At 35.0% G+C, this 19,639-nt stretch overlaps 1 protein-coding gene across 1 annotated transcript in view; it reads left to right on the forward strand.

The window, feature by feature from the left end:
* The window catches only part of LOC136983348 (vascular endothelial growth factor receptor 1-like), a 106,428-nt gene that overhangs the window by 44,363 nt on the left and 42,426 nt on the right, over positions 1–19,639 (forward strand). Inside the window, exons 13-17 of the mRNA XM_067280047.1 lie at positions 8,364–8,514; positions 17,046–17,150; positions 17,392–17,511; positions 18,377–18,584; positions 18,668–18,881. Coding sequence (XP_067136148.1) covers positions 8,364–8,514; positions 17,046–17,150; positions 17,392–17,511; positions 18,377–18,584; positions 18,668–18,881 — 798 coding nt within the window. The remainder of the gene's footprint in view (positions 1–8,363; positions 8,515–17,045; positions 17,151–17,391; positions 17,512–18,376; positions 18,585–18,667; positions 18,882–19,639) is intronic.

Raw genomic sequence — 19,639 nt, forward strand, 5'->3', positions numbered from 1 at the left:
CGTAACTAGGTAGGTGCAACAGATGCACTTGCACAGGGCCCACTTTGAAGGGGGCACAAAATGAATGTATTTATTGTATTATTTTTCCCAAACCTACTTAATTAAGGGGCCTAAATGCAAATTCTTGCACAGGGCACAGGAATGGCTAGTTATGGCACTGTTTGCATTATCCATTTCTTTATCTTCCACATTATCCCTTCTTCCATTGTTGTTATTGTTATATGCTTTGGCCTATTTTTGGATAATGCCTTTTTTTGTAACCATGTCTGGTCACAAAAACTTCAGGTGATGTAGCTCCTTCAATTTCTGTGTCTTTATGATAAGTGCAATGGGTGAAAGCCCACTTTAATTAATCATTCTGTTACTCTTTGTTAGGGATCAAAATGTCACCAGTTTATATGAATATGGATCACAGGAAGATGCTGGTATAAACACTGGCAGATGGTCCAGTTTGTAATAAATGTTCATATAGATGTTGACCTCTTGAATGAACAGTTGTAGATCTAAGAAGTGGGCTTGTGTATTGCTGGATTGGTCCAGTTTGAGACTCAAGCCAAACAGATTGTTGTTCATGGCATCCATATGTTTGGTTTAGTTTTCCAAATGATCAAACTGTCATCCATATATCTTTTGTAAATATGGATGTGAGGAAGGAAAAGAGGTAATACTTTTAATTCCAACAATGACATCATGCAACTAATTTAACCTGGAGGCATGTTTGATTAATGGAACTTTTTAAAAAATGCAACGTTTGTGTTTGACCTGAAGAAGATCCAGCTGAAGGATCAAAAACATTAGTTGTTATCAAGTTAATAAGCTACTGGAGAATTGTTTAGAAGGTACTGCAAAGAAGGTTTGGTGCTATATTTTCACTTCAGTATTAATAAATGTGAGTAGAACATAAAGAATCAATAAACAATTTCATAAAAAATATGAAATAAAAAATTGCTTTATTATACAGGTACTCTCAATTTTCAGATAACTTACACTTTCATACATAATACCTCAATATCCTAAAATCATTTTTCATATGCCAAATTTTCACTTCTGTACATTTTCACAAACAGACAAAAATTTTGAGCTATTATGCAGTGGCACTTTCTTCAAGTTTTTATTTCATTAACAGCAAAATCATTTCAAAAAATTAATTTTTATTGTGTGTTTTTTGTTTAATTTATGATTTTAATGTTTAGAATAATGTTTTATGCATTGTAATATATTCACTTTAAAAAAGTAAAAATCTCCTATTTTAATAAGAGATGTTAATTTTTCTTCTAACTCTGGGAATAGAGCTCCATTTATAACATTGTTTAACTTTTGGACATTCTACTTTTATACAAATTTTTAAAAAGGTATTACATCTGAAAATCAGATATTTTTTGTACCAGTACTTTGTGGTTGTTTGTACTGAAAGATAGTAATGCCTGCAAACAAACGTTACTAAGAGGGATATATAAAACAGATGTACAAACAAAATAAAGAATATTTTGTTTGTATCCTGTACTAAAAGAACTGGTTCTCTGAACCAGTTCTTTTAGTACAGATTCCAACTTTACAGATATTAATATTACTAATTAATAAAAGGGTGGTATTGTCCTCTCATAAGCATACAGGTAACATGCGCGTATACATACAGTATCAACCTGACTGACTTACAACTAAGCTTATACTTATCTTAAACCTAAGAAAAAAGAAAAGAAAGAAACAGAGACTTAGGGAAGTATGTCAGATAGACAGAGGAAGGTAGAAAATACCTGGGTCTTCTTAAGTTTGTAGGTACCAATGTGGAAGGTGTCTCTTCAATATTATGCTTTTGGATGCCTCCCTCCTTCGAAAACAAACAAAACGGTGCCTCATAGATCTCTAGTCATACTCACTGTTCTTACAACCCTTCTCTTTCTGTTCTTTTTGACCTCTATGGTTTTCCTCAGCTTCGCAGTCCCCTTTGTCCCTTTTTCAGGTTTGGAGCACTCTCTTGTCCTGCTGTCCACTCTGAGATCTTGACCAAGCATGACTCTTCCATTGGCAGTTTTGCCTCCGGTCCTTGCCTTCCTTTTGTTTCCCCTGAAAATTCAGAGAAATGATGATTCCCCTACACTTTTGTTTTATCAAGAGTTTTGAGAAGGGGTAATCCCTTCTTAAGGAAATGAGATTTAAGACAGAAGCTTCTAGAAGGAAGTTATGACATAAGGGAAGAATCGAATATAAAGATAAATGAAAAAATATAACTAAAATACATATAACATTATGTCTGATGGCCACAACTTTATAGTTTTCTGTTTATCATATTTTTGTGTATAATCTGTACCCAAGTTGGGTATACCCTGCAGAAATTGACTAAATGAAAATAAAACCTTTACATAACCCAATCCAATATATGCACTCTGTGTTTATGGAATAGTTTTTGTTCCATATAATTCATAATTGCAATTTAAAACCAACAGAGAACCCACCTATCATATAATCTGCTCTTTTTCAAATTGTCTTTTAAACACATAATTTGTGTGTTGTAAGTTATGCACAAAATGGAATTATTCTAATTGTTCATTATTCCAATAAATGTAAACTTCAGAATTTTGAATTTTTACAAAAATCTAAACAAAAGACGATAGCTCAAATCCATGTTTTTGTTGGAATCAATGATTGAAGTCATTGTTAAATATTATATGACATTAATATGTACTGTACAATGCATTGTGTCATGATAATGTTTTGTAAATCTGTGAAGTTCGTTATGAGACATACCGGATCTGAGTAGGGTGGTACAATAAATAAACTTTGGTAACAAATTTTAGCACAAAGTATTTTATTTATTCACAACGAACCAGTTCTTTTTACAAGATCCCAACTTTACGACCTTATCCTAGTCAAGATACATAGGCATTGAACATTTTATAATCAAACCAACAAAAAAAAAAACTTCCTAGCATGTTACAAATGAATACAGGATGATCTAACTTACACTAACTTAAAAACTAAACTTAAACTATCTTATAACTAAAGGAAATGAAAAAAGATGGAAATTAAGGATAAGGACAGAGAGGAAAACTAGAAAATACCCGGGATTTTTTTAAATTGATGAATCTTGGGGTAAGACACCTTCTCCAATTCTTTTCTCCTTTTATATTAATATTCTTTTGATTTCTCTCTTGCCATAGACCTTCTTACCTTTCACTGGTCTCGATATTCTACTTAGATGTTCGCTGTTCTCCACTTCTTTCTCGGATCCCTCGGCACCTTGCACTCTCTCGTATTCTTTTTTCCTTCTTTTACACACTCTCGAGCACTGTCTTCCTCATGCCTCTTCTTCAGGATCTCACCACCAGAATGAATCTTCTACGGCCGTTTTGCCTCCGGGCTTAACCCCCTCTTTTGTTTCTCACGTGTTCCAGGAATTGGTAGTCTTACCCCCACGGGAGAAGGATTAAGAAAGAACGTTCTAGAAAGAATTTTAGAACAAAGAAACAGGAAAGACTTAAAACTAATAAATAAAAGTACAAAAATATGTACAAAAATATACAACAAACATGGCTGACGGCCACAAATCTTTTTCCTGTTACATAATAAAAGGTTAGTGGTGCTGTTGACCCCTTGCAGAGTTGTTGGTGATGGTGATCTCTCCCCTTTCTACACTGACCTTCCTTGAGTCAAGTCAGTGTAATCTTTGTTCCTTTATGATGTAACCAGTTACGCGAATCTAACCAGTTTTTCCTAATCTTCAAAAAGCATCATCCAGTCTAACAGTTTTGATAGTTGCTGTTTTTCAAACTTTATTGATTTGCTTCATATTCTCTAATTATATGATATTTTTACATAGAAAGGAGTAGAGGGAGAGTCCATTTATATCAGTGCCTATAAATGGACTCTCCCTCTACTCAAGATGTGACTTTTCTGATATTGAACCCGTGAATGGTTGGGAATGAAAACAGACAGATTTACATAATTATTGCAGCAGTGTAGAATCTGTAATGCAGAATTCAGCAAAATTATTATTTACAAACTCTGCATAGGTTTTAAACTTTAAAATACTTGAAATATTGCAAAATGAATGTAGTTTGGGTGAAAAGTAATAAAATGAGTATGGGAGTATGGTTTGGCTGCATTTTTCTGGCTTCCTACTATTCCAAAAAATAAATATCTATGCATTTCTAGTGTCAGTTTATCATGCCCTTGTGGTGTTCGTAACAAGAGGTACACGATCCCGCGAGCGAAATGGTACAAAATAAAACTTAATACAAAGTAGTTTTATTCTCTCTGAACAGGTTCTTTACATAGGATCCCAACTTTACAACTTCTAGAATTTTATATATACAGGAATTAAAAGTTTGTCCTCAAAAAACAGTTATCTTGCACACACGCGACAATCTGACGAGGACCGTATTCACTTACACTAACTTATACTAACTTAAAACTAAAAGAAATTGGAAGAATAGAAGAAATAAGGAAAGATAAGAAAAGTAGTAGAAATACCCGGGTTTCTTTGCGATGTGTCTTTTGGTGGGGAACAACTTCGGATCTCTCTCTTTTGTTACGTTTGTAGCCCTTTTCCTTATAGATCTTTCGTCTATAATCTTTTTCTTTCAGACTGAGTCGTCTTTCCTCGATGATCTCTCTCTGCACTTTATCCTCTTAGATCACCCTTCTCCCTTTCTGGAGCACTCCTTTTCAGCTCCTACCTCTTCGGGATTCCAACCCAGACTTCCTTCAAAGTTCTCTTATAGGAATTCCTTCCTATCGATTCCTTGGCTCCTCGTAGCCTCCAATCGTCGGACACTCGATCTGGAGCGCTACCTTCTCTCGTCAAGAGCTCGACCCAGACTGTTCTCTCCCCTTTGTTCACCGGCCCCAGGGCCTTACTTCACCTTTTGTTCTACCTATTGAGGGAAAGATAATCCTCCCCCAAGGGCAAAGAGTTAGACAAAGAGAGTTCTAGGAAGAGTTAGACAAAAGAAAGTTCTAGAAAGAGTTAGACAAAGAAAGTTCTAGAAAGAGTTAGACAAAGGAACAAAGAAAATCTAAGACTAATTCAATATAAAATATACAAAATATACAATATCATGGCCGACGGCCACACCCTATTATTTTATGAAATAGATACTCACCCAAAATTCTGAAACTTAGTTATTATATAGAGAAGGAGCATTACTGAGAACATATCAACTTTCAAGAAACATGTTCAATTCAGTGTGTCTAATTACACCAATTAAAGTACAGATTAAAGTACAGAAAAAAAATATGAGAGTACTAAAGATGAAGCATATGCATTTAGTGATTTTGTGAGATATTTTAGTGGAAGAATATGTCCACAGGAAACAAAGGATTTCATGTGTTTTAAAGACACTCTTGGTAATTTTAGAAAAAAAAAAGTTATTTGAAGAACTTTAATTGTAAGTTAAAATTGGCAACTAACCTGTCTTATCTCATAACTTGTATTGGCAAACTTATGTGGCCGTCGGCCATATTATTCGCGTATTTTATATTTTTTTAATATGTAATATAAGTTAGTGTTAGCAATTCCTTTGTTTCTTTTGTCTTATCTATCCTCCTTTACTTTCCCCACCACTCCTTTTTACCCTTTGGGTGGGATTATCATTTCAAAGAAAGAGACAACTAACAGAACAATAGAAGGACGATGCCGAGGGTCTCGAGGAGAGAAAGTGAATAACTTTTGGACTGGACTGCGGAGAGAGAAGGTGTGAAAAGGAAGCGATCTCGACCGGGGTGTATAAGTTAACAGCAGAAGAAAAGAATAGGATACGACGGGAGAGTGAGAGATTCACCAAGAACACGGGAAGCCTCTAAAAATCAAACAGGACTCAAGAGCGGTATCTCACCAAAGTATTTCAATCTTTGTCTATTTCTATCTCTACATGTATACCTTTGTTCTTTCCCTTAGTTATAAGTAGAATAAGTTTTAGTTTTAAGATCTGCATGCGTATAATTTGTCGGGTTCCGTTTTGAGCGCGCCCTTTCGTTAAGCTTAAAGACTGTACGACTATAAAAGGGTTTTCTTTGTAAAGTTGGGATCCATAAAGAACCTGTTTCTGTTCTTCCTGGCAAGAATAAAATCGTACCTTTGTTAAAAGTAACGTGTTTCGATTATTATTTTGTGTCAGTCTGTTCGCGAAAACCATTACACCTTGTCACGAATCATCACACTTAGTTGCAAATTATTTTCAAATTCTCAAACTCACTTTTAACAGATTCACAGTGTAGCCGAGAGCAAATAACAGAGTCCAAAGAATCGCTCGGCGTTGATAAAATTTAAAGTTTATTATTTACAGTTAATACCGATAGTTTCTGAAGAAACAATTGTACACACTTACTAACTAGGAAAGTACAAAGACACTTGGGACCACCCGTAACAATATCGCCACTTGGTCCCCAGTACCGACAAAACAAACGACTTATTCTAACTTATGTCTAGCTTAACTATAACTTAACTAAATTTACAAAATAAAGGGCCCTAGATCAAGATGGGGTTGATAAGAATTAGAAGATTTGATTTTTGATAGAAAAGGAGAAGGGTCAGAAGGGGGTGACTGGCAAAAATAAACTTCGAATAAATTTCGTTATTCCTGGGGGTTTTCTTTCTGTACTCGCTGACATCAAGGTCTTCTCCTTCCCAGCTCTGCTCTCCTGAAAGTGACGTTTTTTCCCAAATTCCTCTCTCTTTCTTCTTGTGCCAGTCCTCTTTGAACAATCCAGTGTCACCCCTTTTTTCCCAGAGACCCATCGGACCATTGGATCGACCAATTACAGTGAGGTCAAGAGAACAAAGGCTGGAAGTTAAGTTTTAGAAAGAAAAATGATGGAAGAAAGAAGAAAAAGAAACAAAAAGACTCAACTAAGCCACAACAGATTATCAGCACAAATTTACTACAGTAATAATTAGAGTAAATTGATATATATATATATATACTATGAGCAAAAAAAAACTGTCTGTATGGCAGGGAGTGTTTCATTTTCTCATTTTCTTAAGCCATTTTTAAAAATATGTGATCATGTAGCACAATAAAAAAATAGCCAAAATAAAAAATAAACATTGTTTATTTCTTTCTCCCAAAACTATAACTACAATTATAAGCAAATGTAAGGGGAAAAAATGTAAAATAATGGCAAACAGCTTACAAAAAAATTGATCATATGATTTTGTTTACACTGAACATTTTCGCAATTATTAAATTTAATATTTTTGTGGGCTTCCTTTGCTTTCAGTTATGGCCAGACATTGTTTTAGCATTGATGCCACCAGCTTTCCATAAAGATTTGAGTTGGTTGTTTCCTAAACATTTTGTATGAGTTCCTTCATCTCTGCCTTGTTTTTTGACCTCCAGTTTTCCATATCATTTCATTAATTTTCAATTAGATTAGCATCTGGTGATTGGGACACCAGTCTAACTTAGTAATGTCATTATATTGAAAATAATTTGCAACTAATTTTGCAATATGTTTGGAATCGTTGTCTTGTCAAAAAACAAAGTTATTTTTCAATGCTGTTTTGTAAACTGATTCCTCCAAGTTATCCTTGAGAATGTTTAAGTAGTCGTCTTTATTCTTCCATCAATAAATATTAATTTGCCAACATTTTTCCACTGAAACACCTCTAAATCATCACCGATCACTTATACATGTTTAACAGTTTGCTTTACATAGTTGGAGTTTAATTGCTCTCCCTTTTTTTGCTCACTGTGTGTGTGTGTGTGTGTGTGTGTGTGTGTGTGTGTGTGTGTACAGTAGAGCGTCATTTATCCGAAAGCTTTCCAGTAGGACTGTGTCGTGCTGAATCGAACGTTTTTGATACTAAATTAACTTCTAAAGTATAATTTTTTTGTTTTTATATTTTTCAATATATTTATTTTGTTTGTACAAAATAAAGAAATAATTTTTTAACGATACAATAGCCTCGATTATTATTATAAAAATTTTCGTTAGGCTTAAAATCGACAAAATTCAACACAAAGCGACACGCAACAGAGAAAAATTCTCAACATCGGATAGGTTAATATATTTTTTTGTACATAATTGGTTATCCGAAAAATCAATTATCCAAACAACTCCACTCCCAATTGATTTGGATAAACGACACTCTACTGTATATATATATATATATATATATATAAATTTTCATAAAATTAATTCTCAGATAAATATAAATGAATTTAAACTTTTTTTATGTATTTACATATTTCTTTTAAAGATTTATTATTATATTGGAGAAATAGTATTTATATTGTATGAATAATATTTAGTTTGAATACAAATTAAATAATATGTATATATGCTATTTATTGTTGTGCAATAATGATAAAAGTAAGTAGAATGATTAAATTAAAATAAAATAAATTATACAAATTTTACAGAAATATCAACATGGAAGAGCTTTTATCAATAACTGTAGGTTTAGTGAAGGCCAATTAGAATTATTAAACCCAGAACTCCCACTTGAAGAACAAGCTGAATTATTGCCATATAATAATTGCTGGGAATTTCCTAAAGAGCGTTTAAAAATGGGTAAAAAATTCAATTTATATAAATTCAATTATCTTAAAATGAATTGTTTGTCATTTGTTTAAAAGAAATTAGCTAATTAAAAATAAGGTAATATGATAAACAATGAAAGTACAATTTAAAATTATAGGATTCAGAAATTTTAAAACATTTTAAAAACTTTTTAGTTCAACCATATAAATAAATTATTATGAAGAACAGTTTAATCATTGAAACTTAACAGAAGAAAGTTTACTTTTTTTGTATAGTAAACTTAAATGTCAGTTATAGTCATCATCAGCTATACCATCAGATGATGATGAATTGACAAGTTCAAAAATGTTTCCAAAGTTAATAAAATTTGTGTTTCTACATTCTAAATTGTGCTTTATTTCTTAATAATAATTCCATTTTAACAATAAAATAATTAAACAAAAATTATACACAACTTTTAAAGAAACCAAAATATTATCATAACAATACTCAGATGTATAAGCACTAGTTTCTACATATGGTCAGTATAATTCTTGGAATCTGAGCAAGAAGTTTTTCTGTAATTTCATAAAAGAAAGTTTTTTGCAAAAAAGTTTTAAACATGATTAGTTCTATATTTATTCTGTATAATAATAAGGGGCATTAGTATTTAAGCTGAGTGTTGAGTTTTCTTGTGTTGAGTGTTTCATAGCACCAATATAGTTTATCATTGAATTATTTCTGGGGTGCTGTAAAAGTACAATATATCTGATTTTTCTACGTTAGAGAAACTCTTATCAGTTGCTAATTTTTTAACATCAATATTAATCTACAGGAACAAAATATAATGGGTTCTTAAAAGAAAAGGTCTCTCTCATCATTTCTTATCCAGTTATCTATTTATTGTGTGTAGATAATACAGTATTGTGGTATGAAGACCACGTGTTCTGTTGCCTAACCGGCTCGTAACCAACCCCTTGGGTGGTTCACGGTGTAAAGAAGGGAGAGGCCCTCATAGCGTAAAAGCTTCCTGTTGTAAAAGTTAATGGGAGAAGGGGAGATATGTGGTCCAAAGATCACGTGTTCTATTGCGTGATCCTTGGGTGGGCCGCAGGGTAAAGAAAGGATGGGCCGCGTTTTCGGAAGAAAAACAGAGAGGGGGAGGAGATCGCGCATGCTCAACGGAAGAAGAAGGACTTTTTCGGAAGAAAGAAGAGAGAGTAGACGTGTAGACGATAGAGTCGCGAGATTGTTTTTTTGTGTGTGTTGTTTCTCTTGTTTAGTGTCTGTTATAGCGAAGGGACAGAGTAGTGATTGGAAGGACTGAAATAAACTTTAAGTTCCTTGCATTGGAGTCATAGAGTGTGTGATTTATTTCATTGAAGTTTCTTTTTTTTTGTTCCTGCACGGGGAATACTCTAAAGATCGAGTACTTCCCCACATAATTGGCGTCCGCGACAGGATTTGCTCTCAAGACTCCATTTTCACACCAAGTTATAGTAGTTCAGGTTGTGAAAACACGATCAACGAAAATGGAATCCGAAACCCAGGTTAGTTCAGCAGAACAGTCGGCGATGTGTCCACCGTTAATTGCCGGATACCTCGGAATGGTCCCCACATTCACAGGGACACCATCAGACATGATTTCGATTAGAGAATTTTTCTTACAATTTGAAAACGTTGCTAAGCTAGCCGCATGGAGAAAGTCGGATTACCTTACAATAGCCAGTGCTAGGTTAAAAGGGAAACCTCTAACTTTTCTTAATGAGGCCCGGGCTATGTATGGAGAAGACTATGATAAAATAAGGGAAAGAATCATTAGAAAATTTCAACAGTGTGTGAAGGACGGCGGAGAGGCTTTAAGACAATATACAGGTATTAGACAACGGAAAGAAGAAGATCTATGGGAGTTCCGTGTTCGCTTATGCGAAGCGGTTGACCAAGTGATCGAGGCTAATCCACATCTTGAACCTAACAAAGGACAACTACTTTTGGATCAATTTATTAGGGGCTTAGATATTCGTTTACGTCGTGAAGTACTGAACCATCAACCCGTATCGTTTGATAAAGCAGTCGGACTGGCAGAGAAGGCTAATGAGATCGAGCAAAGGTTTTTTCGTAAAGAGAACACGTGTTACGTTAATATGGCAGAAACCACCACAAAAACTGAGGAGGATATCACCAACAATAAGGGAGCAGGTGAACACAAGGAAGGCAATTTGAGAGAAACCGTAGAGAAGCTTGTAAGACAGGTGGAAGAACTTTCGGAGAACATGAGTCGAATGACAACCATTAACAGAAAAGACCAGATCCGAGAAGCAGCAGACTATGTGTGTTACGCTTGTGGTTATCCGGGACATATTGCACGTAACTGCCCGACAAAAACAAAACAACAGTTAAACTAACAAGGGCTTGCAATAGTGGCCAGGATTGCAGGCTCAGCCATGTTTGTAAGCTGGCTCTGAACATAAGACAAAACACTAATGGTTTACCGGTATGCGGAGGAGCAATTGGGACGACGAAGGTCCGATTTCTCATCGATACAGGGTCGGAAAGGTCGTTAATGAATCTTGACACAGTAAAGATGCTACTAGACGGAGATAATTGCGAGATAGTCAATGAAACCCTATCGGTGAAGGGAATAAGTGGACCGTCTGTAACTTGTGAACCCGTAATGTGTATGAAACTCTCATGTGGTGGCAAGATCATAAAACAGAAGTTTGGGAGCGTCAAAGCAAATACGTTTGTTGATTATGACGCCATTCTTGGAATCGACTTCCTGCGAAAGTGCGAAGTGATATGCAAATTGTTATATAAAATCAGCACATGGACACAGGAAGACAAAAGTAACGAGTGTACGCTCACAGTGATGAGTCATGCCACAAGTACAGTTCCAAAGGGAATAAAAGTGGATCATATCCCTCCTCCCCACCAAAGTAAAATGCTTAACTTGATACATACCTTCTCTTCTTGCTTCTCCTCAAAGCTTGAAAACCTAACAGGAACATCAAAATTTTGCCATGATATCGAGCTATCTGAGTCTAGACCGATAAACACTCGGCAATATAGGATACCCCACATCATGCTTCCCAAGTTGAAAGAGAAAATAAACTCCTACCTGGAGGCTGGAATCATAGAAGAGAGTAATTCTCCTTGGAACTCTCCCATACACATCGTAAACAAAGACGATGGGGACATTAGATTTACGTTGGACTTACGACGGATAAATGACGTAACCATTAGTCAGGACTTCCCTATGATGAGGGTTGATGATATTCTGACACAATTCAGAGGAAGTAAGGTGTTTTCAGTCCTTGATTTGAGCTCGGGGTACTTTCAGATCCCCATCAAGAAGGAGAAAAGGGAGGTTTTTGCTTTCTCCACGCCCTGGGGGAAATATCAACTGTGTCGCATGCCCCAGGGCGGAAAAAACAGTGGTCGTTACTTCCAGAGTGTGATGAATTGCGTCTTGGCTCGTTTCATAGGACATTCGTGCTTTGTATTCCAAGACGACGTTGTCCTATTCTCTAGCGACTTAGGCGAACATATATCACTCATCCATAAAGTTATGGAGGCCATAGATAAGGCAGAACTAAAATTAAATCCAGAGAAGTGTAAATTTTGTGTTCCTGAGATAAGATACTTAGGCCACATCATAAACGGAAAGGGAATCAAACCTGATCCTGAGAACGTCAAAGCGATAACGGACGTACCGGCGCCATCTCGCACAAAGGACGTTAGAGCATTCCTCGGAATGGTCAATTATTACCGACCATTTATTCAAAATCTCGCCCATATAGTACAGCCCTTAACCGACTTAACTAAAAAGGGAGCGAAATTCGATTGGAATTATAAATGTGAAAAGAGTTTTAAGAGAATTAAAGAAATGTTACTTAACACCCAAACGTTGGGGCATCCTGATTTTGGGAGCGAATTCCTTTTGAGTACCGATGCCAGCGAGGGATGCATAGGGGCAGTGTTGAACCAGAGGGTGGGGGAGAAGGAACATGTCAGCCCAATAGGATTTTATAGTAAGAAGCTGCAAGGGAACGAGAGGATGTACTCGACTGTGGAAAAGGAATGCCTGGCCATCGTCCTAGCATTACGTCATTTTAGATACCTTGTACTTGGACGCCCGGTGATTGTTTACTCCGATCATAAACCACTAGTATTTCTACAACATATGCAGAATCACAACCGACGCCTAATGCGATGGGCCATGGAATTGAGCGAATATGATCTAACTTTGGCTCATGTAAAAGGAAAAGAGAACGTGGTTGCGGATTTTCTCTCAAGAGTTCACAGTGATGTGATTACAAATAATGTGACATCGGATCAGTCTAGACCCATGGAAGAGATTGACAAACTCATAATAAAGTCTCAGGACACCGATAAAATTTTCGGTCCAATTAAACGAAAAATTCTTGGGATAGAGAGACCAAACGACACGGTGGATATGCCTATAGAAAATTTCGATATTATCGACAGTGAACTTGTGACAATTAACCAAGTAGATGATGACTGTCGAATGATTAGAAGATGTGTTGGTGAAAGTGCAGTCAATCAAATTATTTCGACACATCATTGTCACCCCCTTGCCGGTCACATGGGAATCGCCAAAACGTTTGCTGCAGTTAAACGCCATTTCTACTTTCCGAAGATGTGGAAAAGGATAGAGGAATTCGTTAGAGTGTGCAAGGTGTGCCAGCGTTATAATCGTCACAAAGGAAAAGCCCCCGTCCAGGATTTCAAAACAGCGTCGCGCCCCATGGTCGAAGTCTCTGTTGATCTTATAGGACCACTCCCAGTAACGGAACGATCAAACCGCTATATACTCGTATTCATTGATTTATTCTCAAGATATGCTGAAGCCGTGGCCATCCCCTCCCAAGATGCAAACACAATCGCCGAGGCATTCTTTTGCAATTTCGTCTGTCGATTCGGGTGCCCGACCGTACTAATATCGGATCGAGGACCGAATTTGACATCTAGTACGATGGAGGAAGTGTGCCGAATGTTAGAGGTCAAACGAAGAGTGACGACCGCATACCGTCCCACGTCTAATGGCCTCATTGAACGGTTTAATAAAACAATTGTTGAAATTATCGCCCGCATATCAGATGGGGATAATCGTAATTGGGATACCCACCTCCCAGCAGCCATGTTCGCGTATAGAAACGCTGTAAATTCAGCCACAGGTGAGACGCCCAATTTTTTAATTTACGGTTTTGACCCCCGTTTCCCTAATGGTGACAAGATAGACAGAGTCGAGTGGAACCAGAACATAGAAAGTTACCGCTCAGATCTCGTGGAGAGACTCGAGACTGCGCATAAAATAGCGCGCGCTCTGAGTGACGAGAGCAAAAGAATGAGTCGGGAATATTGGAATAGACACCGCTCTCTCCGAAAATTTGAAGTGGGAGAATTAGTTTGGCTAGCACGACCTCTTCATGATCCTACAAAACGAAAATTCTCTGCAAAGTATTTGGGGCCTTTCCGCATAGTTGATAGGATAAACGAAGTGAACGTAAGAATAAGGGGATGTAAGGATGGGGATGACCAAACAGTCCACATTGACCGGCTCAAGAGGTATGTTGGTCCCGAGAGCAAATTGGCTAATCTTAGAAAAAAGAAAGGACGTACGCCACGAAAATTACCAGTCAGAGCTGACGAGATACGAGATAACGAAGAGGAGGAACAAATCGAACGCAGGGCATATAGACAAAGGGAAACTGTTCTACCAGAAAATGATGAGAATTATAAAGATCAAGGTGAGAGAATACCTCAAACTGAAGATAGTTTGAGTGACGGGTACAACTTGAGAAGGCGTCAAATTGACTTCCGTGCATTGAGTCGTGGAAACTACAATTAGATATTAAACTTTGTAAAGATACAAAATGTAGCATATCGGTGAGCCCAACATTACTTATAGTGTAAAGAAAAAAAAATATATTCTGTTTGTTGTTGTTGTAAAGGTTAATGGGAGGAGGGGAGATATGTGGTCTGAAGACCACGTGTTCTGTTGCCTAACCGGCTCGTAACCAACCCCTTGGGTGGTTCACGGTGTAAAGAAGGGAGAGGCCCTCATAGCGTAAAAGCTTCCTGTTGTAAAAGTTAATGGGAGAAGGGGAGATATGTGGTCCAAAGATCACGTGTTCTATTGCGTTATCCTTGGGTGGGCTGCAGGGTAAAGAAAGGATGGGCCGTGTTTTCGGAAGAAAAACAGAGAGGGGGAGGGAGATCGCGCATGCTCAACGGAAGAAGGGAACTTTTTCGGAAGAAAGAAGAGAGAGTATATGTGTAGACGATAGAGTCGCGAGATTGTTTTTTTGTGTGTGTTGTTTCTCTTGTTATAGTGTCTGTTATAGCGAAGGGACAGAGTAGTGATTGGAAGGACTAAAATAAACTTTAAGTTCCTTGCATTGGAGTCATAGAGTGTGTGATTTATTTCATTGAAGTTTCTTTTTGTTTTGTTCCTGCATGGGGAATACTCTAAAGATCGAGTACTTCCCCACAGTATATTGATGCATTTTACTTAAATAAAAACAATATTTTCCAGTAATTGCATGGAATAATGTTTCCATAAGTGTAAACATTTCAACTACATTAGATCTTAAATGTTGTTCTGCTTAGAGTCCTTGAAAATAAATTTGCCATTGGTCAAGTATATCTTGTAGTTCTGTGGTATTACCGGAGTACACAAATTGATGTGGGGTAAGACAATGAAGAGCCGTACACTAATAAATCAGGACACGGAATAATGGTTGGTAAACGACAATATATATTCTGAGGTTCAATTACAATCGCTATCCAATCGATGGGGTATTTCCGTTGCCCCTTCATACAATACAAAAAAAGAAATGGCATGGACTACAAACAACCTCTGCATAACAATTGGTACTAAAAATTAAAACACACAAAAAAAAAGTGCTTAATTGGGACTAATACAATCAATTACAAGGCTGACAATAGCTGATTACTATGGGCTTCCTCTTCACCACATGGTACACAACTCCTGTTTTCCATGTTACCTTGTTGAACCATCCAGTTGTGTCCCTTAATTTGGTTTTTATACGTGTATCTAATGTCAACCGGGGAATTGATTGTGTCCACCGATTATAATCCTTAATACTCTTCCAGATTCAGCACTACCATTACACTTAATGCTGTCCTCGTAATGATGCAGTTGGATTCCCTTCTTCATCCAATTCGTTAAGCCTTACCTACACTCCAGAACCCAGAATGGGGGGTTCCCTTTTTTTTCTCCTTCTATACTTCCTTGGCAAGACTACAAGACTTCCTCAGGTGCTAGCAAAGACAAGCAAAAAGATACTCTCATGTAGTGTCCCTTACATTTGTAATTCCCGGTAGTCCTAGACTAAGGGGAATCCGATGTAATTTTATAACAAAAAAAAACACGGCCAGACTACAATAATAAGCGCATGAAGGCAATATTACAAAGTTTTCCCGATCTTCTGGTTTTGGCACAAAACTAATTACTTTACCCGGTACAATCCAACTAATATAACAGTCCTGATGTAGTTCGTACGGAAGAGTCGTCTTTAAAACGCCGATGCAAACGGATAAAAAAAAAATATAAAGTTCTACACACTTCCCTTTCGTAGCTCTGACTAGCTTGTCCACTTCTTCTGATGAATCGCACAACCCAAAAGTGCTAAGAACAAAGTGGGGACACCTTAAATACTCCTTCACAGTGGCTCCCCCTACCGTGGAACACAACCGTTACAAACAAAAAAAACTGGTAATACTAATCAACACGGTGTTGTAACACCACACATTTATATACCCCACCACACAGACCACATGTTAATAACATGTGAACAATAACAGACCAATCACCAACCAGTACGGACACCTTACTCATCAACGAAATAATTTTACAGTAAAACCTGATACACGACAACGGAGTACAATCATTTACATCGAAATATATAATATATATAAATAGTGACAAATCACTACAATCTAATATTTTTATCTTGTTAAAATTTTTAATATTCACAAATAAAAAAAAATTCTATTTTAAATAGATTTCCATTGTCATTCCAATAAACTTCTAATTTATATTTAGGGTTAATGTTACCTATGGTTCCAAGATGGCAGCTTGTCTCTGAATCCAGCAAATAGAAGAAGGGAAACAGTGGGGACACACATTCTAACCTAACCTAGCCTATTCTAATAAATTATCATAATTATTACCAACCAACTTATTAGAATAGGTTAGGTTAGGTTAGAACATGCATCCCACTGTTTCCTTGCTGGAATCAGACAGGCCGCCATCTTGGAACCATAGGTAACATTAACCATATTTAGATAAAATAGTTGTTAACTAAATTAATTTTTAGCTTCTTAAAAGATTAAAAATTTTCATAGATTTGTTTAAAAATGCTTACACATAAGGAAAGGTTTGTTCTATACATCACAATATAAAGTTTATTGAATACAAAATTCCAATGTTTTAAGTACTGTACATTTTACAATGTTTTTTTAGTCATAGAAACTAAAAACAAATATGAAAATTCAAATTGAGATTTTACAACAATTATTAAAAATTTTATTAGGTTCTACATTAGGCCAAGGGGTATTTGGTAGAGTTGTGAAAGCAGATGCAATAGGACTATTACCTAATGAAGCAAGTACTTCTGTTGCTGTAAAATTATTAAAAGGTATTAAAAATTTTTTAAAAATTCTTAAAAGAAATAATTTGCAGAAAAATTTAGTTTTCAAAATTTTAAAAATATTGATGCTTAAATTGTATTAATTAATCATTTGAAATATATTTTATAATCATAATATAATAATTTAATAATTTTTGTATAAATGATAAATTGGTATAAGTAAATTTATCTGTATAAACTAAATTATGTATATTTAATTTAATTTGTATTTTTTTGCTCTTTTCATTAGAACAAGCAGATGTTAATCAACAGAAAGCATTGATGACTGAACTCAAAATTCTTTCACATCTTGGTCACCACATGAATATTGTAAATCTTCTTGGTGCTGTTACCAAAAATTTAAATAGAGGTAATTATATATATACAGAAATATATCAATCTCTTAATGCAACTTCACTTTCTGTGGGATTCAAATACAGTAATGGAGTTTATGTGTCAGAAGATCCAATTAATGCACAATGATATACTGTAATGCAGTCACTGACATTAAACATTAAATACATAAGCAAATTTATAATTATTATACTTTTAAAAAATTTTAACAAAAAAAAAAGGCATATATGTAAGTAAATGATAAAAAGTGGATCAAAACCATTTTAAATGTACAGTTAACATTAGTTGTAAATTTATTTTAATAAAAAGATCCTTTTAGAAAGGTGCAGATAAATTCAAATTTGTGCATAAATTCCTATTTAGTGATATATTTTTGCTTTAGGTTTTTTATGCTATGCACTACTGCTGACAATCTTTTCCCAATATTAACTTGAAAATAGTTAACTTACAATATTGACTGACTATTACAACTAAATTACACACTTTTTTGAGTTCACAAGAGCTTGAAAAAATATTGAATTCTTATCACTTTTGACATAATATTGAATAATGACAGGAGTTTGAGCATTAGAAAAATGCAATTCAGTGCTATGAAAATTTCGTGCAGAAAAAGGAGACGCGAAAATATAAAATTTTAGTTGCAATTTAAGTTTAAGAACACATTTTTATTTATCTTCCTGTATTTTTAAAGGATTTATATCACCTAGTTAGAATTGAACCATCTTTTACTAATATTTAATAATATAAATTTTTGTTAACCTTGTATTTAAAAAATGTCATAATTTTTTCCTTATTCTACTCATATATAAAAATATTTTTAATATTATAAATAAAGTATATTCTAATATTTAATAAAACAATATATATATATATAAATGCAGGTGAACTTATGGTAATAGTAGAATACTGTCGTTATGGAAATTTGCGTCATTATTTACTGCAACGTCGAGAAACTTTTGTTGATCAAGTTAATCCAGTAACTGGAAAAATTGATATAGACATCAACGATCCTCCTTACTTACCACCTCCTTCAATAGATTATAAAAGATATGAATCAATTGCTGTTGGAGTAAAGGATTCTGCTTACAGGTAAGATATAGTATTTTCTTATTATTTATTTAACTAAAAATATTTAAAAAATTTTAAATATTAAATGTTTAATTTGATTAAAGGAACAGAACTGCTAGTCAGTCAGAACTGCTGAAAGGAAAATCAGATTCAGATGAATGTGTTAAAAGTGATGATGAACCAACTAGTGATGCCAGTACTTTTAATGTTTCAAGTAACTATTCAAGTAAAAAAGATAATAAAATAATAACGACCTGTGATCTTCTTTGCTTTAGTTTTCAATGTGCTCGAGGAATGGAATATTTATCATCTAAAAATGTAGTTAATCATTTTAAATATTCTCATTTTATGTCTTTTGTATATCTGTCATCAATTTTAATATACTAAAAATGCTTTAATATGTAGATAGTCTGCAATGTTCAAGAAATAATGGACAATATTTCAAAATAATTTTACAGTAGAGCATCGATTATCTGACCCCTGATCAACCGACACATCGGTTAACTGACCGCGTTCTAGTCGGTAAATTCAAATGTCTGCTAGTGATGTGGCGCTACAATATTTGGCTATGTCTTGGCTACTTTAATATTATTTTTGTTAAATTTTTGCATGTTTTAGCTGGCAACACTGGCTCGATCATGAAAGGGAGGTCAGTATTTAAACGAGGCTTAATTTTATTTAAGGACACTATCCAATTGCTGTTTTTATAACGTGTGCGAGATTTAGCAGCAAAAAAACGAGGGTCAGCTGTGAAGCAAAAGAAAATTTTGGACTTCTTTTTCTAATGTATAGGCCTACTTTATGTAAAATATGTAACCCAAATACATATACAGGTATACCTTGAGTTATGTCGTTCCCGATTATACGTCATTTGTCAAAAAAGTATATGAAAAAATAAAAATCAAGTTTAAGTCATTTTATTCGACTTTACATCCATCCGCCACAAATATTGAAGTTGTAATATGACTGGAAAAGCATTAAAAGCACATAAAATCATATTAAAATATGTATATTTACAGTAAATGTTAATATAATCATCATAAATCCTAGAGAACGAAACATGAAAACATCTGTTT

The sequence above is a fragment of the Centruroides vittatus genome, unplaced genomic scaffold (assembly GCF_030686945.1).
Source record: "Centruroides vittatus isolate TY-2023 unplaced genomic scaffold, ASM3068694v2 contig_880, whole genome shotgun sequence".
NCBI lineage: Eukaryota > Metazoa > Arthropoda > Arachnida > Scorpiones > Buthidae > Centruroides > Centruroides vittatus.